This window comes from Vespa crabro, chromosome 18 (assembly GCF_910589235.1).
Source record: "Vespa crabro chromosome 18, iyVesCrab1.2, whole genome shotgun sequence".
NCBI classification, from domain to species: domain Eukaryota; kingdom Metazoa; phylum Arthropoda; class Insecta; order Hymenoptera; family Vespidae; genus Vespa; species Vespa crabro.
Genome location: NC_060972.1, coordinates 2371935 through 2384434, shown reverse-complemented (window position 1 = coordinate 2384434; position 12500 = coordinate 2371935). Strand labels below are relative to the sequence as shown.

Genomic DNA, 12500 nt, shown 5'->3' with positions numbered 1-12500 from the left:
AAAAGAGAAAGAAAAAAGATGTCGAACACATGTGCATCCTTGGACATTCATAGAACTCTCTTCCTAGAATTTTGTATACATAATATATATATATATATATATATATATATATATATATATATATATATATATATATATTTGCCATTGAGGATTCATTGGACGCTCGTTTAGATAAAATTTATAATAATAATAATAATAATAATAATAATAATAATAATAATAATAAAAACAAGAAAAAAAAAAGAAAATAAGAAAGAAAAGTAAATACATTGTCCGAGTTTAGTTATTTTCAATGTAGATATTTTTAAGTAAATAATATTCTGGAATGTCTTCAATTGGATAACGAATAAATAAATAAATAAATAAATAAATAAATAAATAAGTAAATGAATTATAAGTGATAAAAACATATGGGTAAAAAGGGGAGCAGAGTATAGTTTTGTCTGGCATTTAAAATTAAAATAATAATTTGTCGATGATTAAATAGTACAGATCATTTAAATACTAAGTACAGGATAACAAATTTGGAATTGTTTAAACATTTTAAACGAATTATCCTGATAGATCAATGAGCAATAATCACTCCTTCCCTTTTCATGTTTGCTTATACTCATCTCTCTTTCTCTCTCTCTCGCCCTTTCCTAATTTTAGTATCGTTTTAGTAGCCCGTTGGAATACGTTCAACCCTTTCATTTCTAACGCCAATTTTAGTTGGCATATATGTGAGGACTTGTCTGTTTGTCTATCTTTCTCTCCCTCTCCCTCTCTCCCTCCCTCTCTCTTTCTCTCTTTTGTGTGTTTGTGTGTGCGTGTATATGTGTATATCTATGTGTATACAAAATGTAGACTATAGTCGGCGTTTATTTAACGAGCTGTCGCTACTTAACGGTAACTTTAATCGACGCTCAGTAAGTACCTTGAGTTACTACACTGATTTCATACCTCCCGTAATAATTATTTTGATTTCTTGTTTCATCGCAAATTAAAACAACGGCTTTTGTTGTTTTTCTTTTTTCGTTTTTCTTTTTTCTTTTCTTTGCTTTTCTTTTCTTTCTTTCTTTTATCTTTTTATCTTTCTCTTATTTTTATTTTTTTAACAGTACCGACAAGTACAGCAAGAAAATTTATTGCGATATCGAGATGTATTAATTTTTGATCATGGAAAGAATTGTAATTGAAATGTTTTTCCACGTATTATTGATAGTATTTAAAAAGAAAAGAAAAGGAGCGTCGATATGTCCGTTGAAAATTTTTTTTTTGACAGTAAAAGTTCGCTGTTAATTTTATTTTATGTTTCTTCCACCCCTCCCCCTCCCTCCAACCCCCTTTATTTTTCTTTCTTTATTTGAAAAAAATATAAAACACGTAAAAATGAGTAATTAATAATATTTCAAATCATCTTTAAGACATTTCAAATCGACCATTTTTTTTTTAATAAGTTCTTGTAATATCCGCAATAATCTGTAATTGATATCACGTTTAATCGCGAATTGAAACAATGATTTTTACGTTTTTATTGTTTATTTCTTTATTTTTTTCTTTTTTTTTTTTTCGTCTTTTATTTTTTTTACGATGAATATTTTTAATAAAATATCTGTAGGTAATATAAAGCATTCCGATATTGCGACGATCAATAAATGAAGTGTCAGTTATTTAATTAAAATTATTTAATTAAAATATTTCTAAGTATAATAATTCGTCGGTATTTCATATAAACATACTGATCAATATTTATGACAAACATGGACGCTGATTAAACGCAATTCTTATGTTTAATTATTTGTACTGATCAATTATATCGATCTATTGATAAACTTTATTGTAAATACTGTTCAAAATATTTATATATGTATATATATATATCATTCATTTTACGAAATATTTAATTAATAAAAATACTAACCGAATAAATAATGAAGTTGATCTTTTTACTACTTTTTACTGTCAAGAAAATATATATAAATAAAAATAAATAAAAATAAATAAATAAATAAAAAAAAAAAAAAAAAAAGAAAAAAAAGGAAAGGATAACGCTAAAATATTTGACGCCAAATGTCGTGAACTTTTACAAATTTTTCTTTTTTTTTTTTTCTTCTTCTTTTTCTTTCTGTTCTTTTTCTTCCTATGTGGCTTATCCTTTCGACAAATTCGACGATATGTATACGGTTGTCGACGGTAACTCTAAGTCCTTGAAGTGGTACTTCCGTTGCAGCTTCGTTGGAGCTCGAATTCACGCTTTTGCATACAAACTAACGAGAAAGAAACATATGTCACGAACTCCAGTTTCATCTTCGTTATTTAAAATAAATTGCTTTTTGAATATATATATATATATATATATATATATATATATATATATATATATTTTTTTTTTTTTTTTTTCCAAGCACAAAATAAAACTTTGGCCATCCATCTATCCATCCCCCCTTCCATACATCTATCCATCCATCCATCCATCCATCTATCCATCGTGGCTGATGAAAGGCTATATGGAGGTTCGTAAATATATATTTTTTGGTTGAGTTCCATCTACAGTAAAATAATAACGAGTTTTAAAAACTCCTTATAACAAAAGAGTCATTGAAAATTGAATGATTTCTTGAATTGACGTGTTCATTAATCGATTTCAAGTTTCAAAAAAAGAGAAGAAAGAAAAAAGGAACGATTTGTCGATTTTCTTTCTTTTTTTTTTTCTTTTTTTTTTTCGAGATGTACTTTCAAAATATTTTTATTAATTCATACGTTTTGATCAAAAGTAATTGGTACTTTCTCATAGTATATATTATATTGAAAATAATCTATGTATGTCTCGATCTAATTTTAGGGTTTCTCTCTTTCTTTCTTTCTTTCTTTCTTTTTTTTTTTCTTTTTTATATTTTTCCCTTTTTCCTTTTTTCCTTTTTTGGTTTTGTGAATTTTTCCTACTTAAAAGGATCGTTCGTTGTTCGTTATAATCGACGATGTCAGTTGTTAAATTATTCGCCAAACAATACTACTCGATTAAACAAACGTGTGAATTTAGAAATTTCATTCTCAATTCTGGCTCGTGTAAATCGCTATCATGGATCATATATTCTAATTATAAGTTAGTTAGTTTGGATTTAATCTAAAAGTTGAACAATTAGTCGTGAGGAATTCTCTCTACGTTCCATAACTTATCTCTTAACTTCCGAATTAATTTCGACGAAGCGCGAGACTGCCGTTAGTTTCATGATACATACATACATACATACATAAATACATACATAAAATATATATATATATATATCTATATATATATATACATATATATACGTACGTACGTACATGAATATACCGGATGTTCAAAATAAAACGTTACAAAATTTTTATCTCCGAAAAAAGGTGTATTGTATTTTTTTTTCTTTTTTTTTTTTTCCAGAAAAATTGCTCAGACAATTGTTATCCGGTTTTAAGGAAGACATGTTGTAGTACTTGTTTTTTTTCTTTTTTCTTTTTTTTTTTTTTGTTTAATGGAAGGTTTCAAATGTATTTCAAGATCAACTTTGGTTTTTTATTTATTTATTAATTTTCTTTTTTCGCAGAAAAAAATATAATACAAAAAATAAAAAAAGGGGTTTATTACGAGCCAATGAATTTAATTTCAAGGACTGTCTGGGCGCGCTATTGCGTACGAAAAACCGAAGTGTTTAATTAGCGTTTAATTATTATTTCCTACATTCTTCTGACGCGAAATTGCGTGAACGTTAGTCCGAGCGTAAACGTCGGCGTACGTAAAAAAAAAAGAAAAAAGAAAAAAAAATAAATAAAGAAAAAAAATCTAATCCATTAAAATTCCACGAACGTTCGAAAAATTAAAACATTCTTTTTTTTTATCTTGCAACATTTCTCGAAAGCGAACGTGATGACATTGTCTTTTTTTTTCTTTTTTTTTTTTTTTTTTTTTATAAATATTTTGGAAATTTGAATCTGAATAAAAAATAAAAAAAAATAAAAAAAAATAAAAAAAAATAAAAAATAAAAGAATATTCTAAATAAAAGTTACGTGTTTCTTTTTCTTTTTTTCTTTTTCGTAACATGGAATGTTGCGATTACAAAAAATATAGCTTCCTGTTTGGTGGGAGGAGATGGGAGGCAAAGAAACAAATAAAACGAAACAGAAGTTGACCATGAAATGATACGAAAACTTTTCTCTAAATAAAACTCAATAAATATCATGATATTTCATAATGTTAACCCGTTGAAATTGGATAACTTTTGTTTGAAAAATTTTTCATTACAATACCATGTTTGCGAGATAAAAATGCATAACTCTTCGTTTTAAATATTCGGTATATATAAGGTATATATAATCGTTCGTTCGTTAATTGAAAATAATAATAATAATAACGATAATAATAATAACAATAATAATAATAATAATAATATGGATATATATGTATAAAAAAATGTATCTTCTTTGTTTCAGGATTACCATCGGACGTCCCTTAGCAAGAGATAAAAATCAGCTGGTATGTCAAATAATCAGCTGGTTGACTCCTGTCTGTAAGTGTATATCGTTTCCCAAGTTTTATTTTTGTTTTTCTTTTTTCTTTTTTCTTTTTTCACGATTTTTATTATTATTACTATAATTATTATTATTATTATCATCATTATTGTTATTATTATTTTTATTATTATTATTATTATTATTATTATTATTATTATTATTATTAATTTATATATTTATTTATTTGTCTATCTATTTATTTATTTATCTATTTATTTATTTATCTGTTTATTTATTTATCTGTTTATTTATTTATTTATTTATTTATTTATTTATTTATATTTTTTGTTTAATTACCAAATCGAATTCTTCGCATATGTAGATATCCAATTAAATACCCTTTTAATCAAATTTCCCTTTGGTCGATAATATTGGTCCTTAATTAAACAAAATTTTAATATTTATCGTAATGATCGTAATGATCGTAGAATAATGATCATTTTCATATATTCATGCTTAATCATTAAATTTCTGTCGCCAATCGATCAATCTCTTTTATTTTCATTATCAGAATAATTTTATGTGTAATATTTGTTGCTTTTTTTTTTTTTTTCTTTTTTTTTTTCTTAACTCATGCACAAAGTAAACTTGTTAATCATTAATAAGCTTTTCCATTGGGCCCCAATGTTAGAACGAACATTAGCACGTTGTTTAGATGTATTTTAATCGGTGATTATAAATAATAAGATTGTTAATTATTTTTCAATCGATTTAATTATAGATGTAATTAATTATTAATTAAAATGTTAATCCTCTATAACTTCGTGCAAACTTAAATTCATAGATTAATATATAATAAAGTATATATATATATATATATATATATATATATATATATATATATATTATATATTATTTTTTTAAGTTTTATTACATTTTTTTTAAACAAAATTAATTACTAGTTTGTATTCGAAAGTTAATATTTATTAAATATGATTCATGTTTGATTAAGTATAACTTATGCTAGTATAAATATACTATTGTAAATATATATATATATATATATATATATATATATATATATATATATATATATATATATATAAAATATATTAGTAATACAAACTTATATGCTTAATATATAGTGTATTTGTATTAATACGAGTTATACCAATATTTCTTTCGCGTTATATTTTTTTTTCTTAAACGTAAAAGAAAAACAAAAAGAGAAATTCGAGTTATAGAGGGTTTATAAATAACAATTATTACAATTTCTTATAATAAAATGTAAAATATAAATTTATAACATTTCAAACATTTAAAATTTTAAATGTTTAATCAATTATCGAACGTTATTCCTCTTTGTCGTCTAATGTCATTCGTTCTAGCGACTAATCATAACTCATCAACTCTTCTGATTAATCTTAGACAACGGACATGTATCGACTCGTTATTCTTTCATAATGTAATACATAACATGAACATATATCGCTTAAACGCAGTGCTGTTTATCATCAATAAAAAAAAAAAACAAAAAAATAAAAAAAAAAAAAACACAAAGAAACAAAGTTGAAAAAATAATGTAAAATTTTGCTATTCGTAAAAATTTATTAAGATAATTTTTACACATTTGATTACGTCGAATATTATATTTGTTTGGATTAGAAAAAAAAAAAAAAAAAAGAAAAGAAAAAAAATTGAACGTACGTATAATATATAGAAATAAAGTTATTGATGATAATGGTAATTCTGTTAATTATTCATGTTAGGCTGGTGAATCGCCGGATTGAGCAGAGACAGGAGCACAACATAACGCGCACTGAGATAACGCAGAGGTGACTAATCGCACTTTATAAGAAGTTAATTCTTTTGAAATTGTCTGTGTGTATTAGTGTATGTTATATATATATATATATATATATATATATATATATATATACATACATATATGTATATATCTATCTGTCCGTACGTGTACAAATTACGTAATCGATCGATTTAGTCTCTTATGTCATTAGATTTTTTTTTTTTTTTCTTTTTTACGAAAAATATATCACACCTGAGAGTCGATAAAGCTATGTATATATATATATTTTTTTTTATATATAAATAATTTTATATATTATATAAATTTATTTATATAAGTAATTTTTTATATTATCTAAATTTAATATATATATATATATATATATATATATATATAATTATATACAATATATATATATATACATTTTTTTTTTGTAAATATATTGTATATTTATTAACATATCTTACACACATCATTTTCAAAAGGAACAACTTCGTCGCACTAACAACATTTATCCGTTCATTTAGCATGCATCATTTAGCAGAGTGCTGACGAAATGAGATGAGTAGTTAGACTAATTAGTGATACTTCTCCAATGTTTTCCTCCTTCCACCTACGAAGTATCATATTCTGTATAAACTTTGTGACACGTTTAAACGTATTTTTTATTCGCCGTTGAAGAAGACGAAAATCCTTGTAGGTTACAAAATTAATAAATTAAGTGTTTCTTTTTCTTTCTTTCTTTCTTTCTTTCTTTCTTTCTTTCTTTCTCTTCTATTTTTAAAGAAAAGAAAGAAAAAAAAATTCTTACTCATTGGATCAATCATTTTATTTTAATTACGTATAATCTATTAATTGATTTATTGTTCATTAATTCGACGTAGATATCGTGCATCCACATTTAATCCTCTATAACGCCATATAAATTTCATCTAATAGATTATTTATCTTTATATGAATGTGTATATCTATTATTTAAGATGTTTTATTTTTTATTTATCAAATCGATTTAACAAATATTTCTTTTCCTTTAATTTCGATAAAATTAAGATTGACTTATTTCTTATATTAATATACAATCGTTTAATATATCTTATTTATGCTATCATAATTATATACACTTTATAATATATTAACTTTTATTATACTATATATATATATATATATATATATATATATATATATATATTATATACTATTTTATTAGATAAAACTCAGTATAGTATATTACAATATAATACAATATATTATATTATCCTATACTCTATGTTGACGCACACGTGCGAAACCTCAGCTATCTAGAGTACTTTACCCTAAGGGTATGTTGACGCACACGTGCGCAACATCAGTTATCTGTAGTACCTTCTCCTAAGGGTCCTATATATAATACTATTGGGAATATCTATCCTTGGGTACTCTATTGTTATTGTTGTTGTTGTTGTTGTTGAATAATCATTAAGAAAACGCATAGATAAAAAAAAAAAAAAAACATTGCCACGTTTGTCCGAGTTTAGACATTAGTTATTCGTTTAGCGTCTATCTTTCAAATATCAATGCAAAAATAACATTCATGGATTCACATGAAGCATCAGAACAAAGGACATCACACGTGAGGATTTTTTTTCTAACATTTCAAACATTTGTATTATCCCACTGTACATGCACAGAATCAATAAGGATATAATTGTTTTCATATTTAATTAATCTTTTTTAATTAATCTTTTTTAATTAACTTTTTAATAAATACCAATTGTGCACACGTCAAAATAATTTCCAATTGTGCACTTTTGGGACGTGCTACCAATTCAAAAAAAAAAAGAAAAAAAAAAAAGAAAAAAAATAAAAAAAAAGAAAAAAAAAAGCACTTTGAATAGAATTTTCATTCATACAGAATGAATAAATTTAATTTCAAAAAGATATTCTATATATTCTTTAAAATCACGATAATAATAATCAAGTAGATTTGAAAATGCATTTCTGATAATGTCGTTATAAAAAAAGAAAAATTTGATGATTCATGCAAATGCGCAAATTGTTTTAATCAAGTTCAAAGTTGGTCTAAGAGTATCCTCTATATCCCAGGGTATACAACGAGGATTTAAACTCCTCCCTTTTCCATTTCCCTTCTCTAATTGCAATGAAATGACGAGTTTCTAGTACGTCGTCATTGATTTCTCATGCCGTACAATGACGAGCTCTATTTATACTCGTTCATTTGATCTATTGTTAAATATGATAATAATTAATTAATTTCATTTACAATTTCTATTATATTGAATTTTGAATCGTATCTTTTTGTTATTTGCATCAATAAATTACGATTCTATTTAAATCAAATAGTATAATTTTAATTAACGATTAACAAATTCAAAACTTTTTTTTTTCTTTTATTTATTTATTTTTTTTTTTTTTGGAGATAAAAATTAAATGATTATTTCATATATAATCTTTTATGATTAATCTATATATATATAAGTAACTAAGGATAAATCTAAATCATAACAATCAGCCTAGATCTAGATCTTTCAGACTCACGATCATTTTAGGATCTTTCGAATTCACATTATTCCAAATCTTTCGAAATCTTTTATCATGGTGGCTATCGATCTTTTAGAAATACCCAAAACATACTAATTACACGTTATTACAAAAGAACGCTACTATTCACGACGTAATACTATATATCATATTAATTATATACTATACTAAGTTATACCTGATAAATAACGAGTAATATTATTATAGTACAATTACTGATATTAATTAAAAGAATAATAATATAACATTTTTGTTCATTATCTTGAAAGTGATTTAAGTCATATATTTCTTTTAAGATATTTAAAGGATTACATTTGAAGAAAATTAAAAAACAAAATATTTTAATATCATGTAAAATTTTAATATAGACTTTTATCGATACTGATTAATTTGTTAATTTAAATTAATTGAAAGTATATTGATGAATGTGAAAATTTTTTTTCTCGTAAGAAAAATATTGTTTTTACAGTTTTGTATTGATGTTATGTCACTTTCATAATTATGTACGTAATATGTAATTATTATGTAAAAATTCGCAAGAAAAATAAAATAAAATAAATAAAATTGAGTTATAGAGGGTTAATGTTTATTTTTTTTTTTTTTTTTTTTTTTTTTTTTCTTGATTGACTTCGTATGTAGTTGCTCGGTTGTGTAGCGTATGCTAGAAGATTATAGATATTGCTTTTAACGAAAGAGAATACTTCAGAAGAATTCGATAGTATGTATATCGAGAAAAAGAGAGAGAGAGAGAGAGAGAGAGAGAGAGAGAGAGAGAGAGAGAGAGAGAGAGAGAGAGAGAGAGAAATATATATATATATATACATATATCAATTTGTTATGATAAAGAAATAAGATTACATATATTATTTTGTTAGGAGCAATTCTTATAATATTTATTTTGTATTATTTTTTTTAGACGCGTACTTCAGGACAAAGGTTCCGACATGCCACAGTATACGTAAGTACATATATACTCCTAATTTATTTATATATATATATATATATATATATATATATATATATATATATATATATATATATATATTATATATATGCACTCAGTGTCTCATTTTAAACGATATGATCTTGAATATCTTCGATCCTATTGATTTTTATGAAGAAATATTTCAGCTAAAAATTGTTATAACTTCGGAGAGAAAATTTAATAAAAGGTATTATAGTTATTTTTATAGAGAACCCTGTATCGTCATCAATCGTTTTTTTTGTGAAAGTCTAACAAAAATCGAAAGAATACAAAAAAAAAAAAAAAAAAATTATGATATATACTTTGTCGTCAATATTCCATCGAGTTTATGGTATCCTATCAAGTTTTTAACAAAAACAAAATTTAATCGTAATAATGCGAGATAAATTTTCCTGCAAATGTTTTCTAATCAATCGAATTCATAAGTAAGCTTTTTCTTTTTTTCTTTTTTCTTTTTTCTTTTCTAGTATTATTTATTTATGTATTTTTTTTTGTTCATGTAAATCATCAACAATAATAATGAACATTATTGCTATTGCATAGTTCATTAAATTTCAAAGTGCCATAACTCGAAGAAATATCGATTTAAAATATATACCATGAGATTATACGTACATATATATTCTGTTGTACTCCGGTATTGATGTTCTTTAAAACTTTTCAATCAACGTGAGATATTTATTTCAGAATGAATGAAAAAAAAAAAGAAGGAAAAAAAGAAAAAAAAAAAAACAGAAAAAAAAAGAGAGAAATTAATTATTACGACTATTGTATCTTGAATAACAATGATCCTTTTACAAAGTAACTGCGATTAAATGTTACATATTTTTTCTCTCAAAAAAATATTTAATAACTTTTATATGAAACGTTTTGTTCCTATATAAAATCAATAGGATCTATTTACGAGAGATATTTTGTCAGATCGTTTAAAATCGAAAAAACGCCATTTCGTATATGTACATATATACATATATACATATATATATATATATGTATATATATATATGGTATATATATATATATATAATCATTCGTTCGTTCATTCGTTCGTACGTTCGTTCGATTTTTAGCGGACAAAGTGACGCGGACTATCATGGAAGTAACGGACAAGCGGATACACATTCGTTACACTCATCCCATCTGTCTGTCCAAGAAGATCCATTGCTCATCCGAACTCATAAACAACAAACTTCACAGCAAGTAAGATTTTGACGTTATTGACGTGTTCGATCCATTCGTATAAATATTAGGACTGCTCTCGAAAATTCATTCATTTTTCTTTCCTTCCTTCCTTTCTTTCTTTCCTTTTTTCTTTTCTCTTTTTTTTTTTTTTTTTTTTTTTATACATAAACATCTATAAGAAATATTTTTATTTTAGTAAAATTTTCCTCGACGATATTTGCGATATTTTTATTCTGTTTTCTTTTTTTTTTGGTGGTGGTATTTTTTGTTTTTTTTTTTTTTTTTTTTTTTTGTTTTTTTTTTTTTTTTTGACAATTTTCGGATTACTTTCAGGATATATATATATATATATATATTTATTTATTTTTATATATATATATATTTATTTTATTTATTTTTATAGGTTTTCAGAAATTCAGAAATTTTTAGGCTTGACGTTTGATTGATATGAACGATAAAAAGGGAACGTATTAATTTTTGTCTAATCTGATAATAAATTTGTAATTTCGAATGATTTTTGTGAAAAATCAATTGATTAAGAATTAGGAGATTAACGGATTAAAATCGTTAGAAATTAATTTTGATTTATATCAGTCGATAAGAGTATTGTGTCAGATTATTGATTTGATTTGTGATTATTATTAACTGTATACAAAAACGTTAGAATATAATCGTGAATTAATTATACCAATGGTGTAAGCAAATCAATTTTGTTTTTTTTTTCCATCTACCAATAACAAAATCTATCTCAAAAAATTGTTTCACTAGTATTGCGTTTGTAAAATATATTACAAGCTGAGATATGATCAATTGCCTTCTTCTTTTTTTTTCTTTTTCTTTTTCTTTTTTCTTTTTTTTTTTTTTTTTTCCATTTAAATCGTTCGCAAATCAATTCAAAAGATGATTCATGCATCTCAGTTGATATTATTTGAAAATTTTTTACAATACGTCATTAATGTTATCATATCGTGAATTATCTCCAATTATATACACAAATATTTCTAATGCAATATAAATGACGAATGAATTTTAAAGGGCAATTTGATATGATATCTTTCAAGTATATTTTTTTTTTTCTTTTTTCCGTTGCAAGAAATAATCAATTTTTGATCTTTGCTCATCATTTAACTAATTTTTCTAGTGACGATTTAATGTAATATTTTGTTTACTTGATCTTTTTGTTTTTTCGTTTTTCTTTTTTTTTTTTTTTTTTTGTTTTCTTTTCTACTTCTTTTTCGATTTCAAAGAATAATCTATTATCAGTTTAATTTTTGACCTTGCTCATAATTTAATTAATTTTCATAGCGATAATTTAATATTATACTTTTTCACGTTCTGATTTTTCTTTTTTTTTTTTTTTTTTTTTTTTTTTTTTTGTCCTTTTTTTCTTTTCTGTTCGCTAGAATTAATCTATTATTCCTCTGATATTTGATTTTGCTTATTATATATAGGTAACTACCGTGACGAAAGTAGTGCGTGAGGTTTCACACATGGAACCAGATCCAGGTGCAGTCAGTTAC

General features: G+C 24.0%; 1 protein-coding gene across 11 annotated transcripts in view; it reads left to right on the top strand.

The window, feature by feature from the left end:
- LOC124430366 (catenin delta-2) overlaps positions 1-12500 on the top strand; it is a 66357-nt gene that overhangs the window by 32797 nt on the left and 21060 nt on the right. For 6 of the 11 annotated variants that reach the window (XM_046976815.1, XM_046976809.1, XM_046976813.1 and 3 more), the window contains 5 exons: positions 4448-4524; positions 6238-6303; positions 9730-9771; positions 10869-10998; positions 12432-12500. The exon at positions 12432-12500 is cut by the window's right edge and continues 214 nt beyond it. In XM_046976815.1, coding sequence (XP_046832771.1) covers positions 4493-4524; positions 6238-6303; positions 9730-9771; positions 10869-10998; positions 12432-12500 — 339 coding nt within the window. In that variant the 5' untranslated portion in view covers positions 4448-4492. The remainder of the gene's footprint in view (positions 1-4447; positions 4525-6237; positions 6304-9729; positions 9772-10868; positions 10999-12431) is intronic. The other 5 variants (XM_046976818.1, XM_046976820.1, XM_046976816.1 and 2 more) reach the window with 3 other exon arrangements.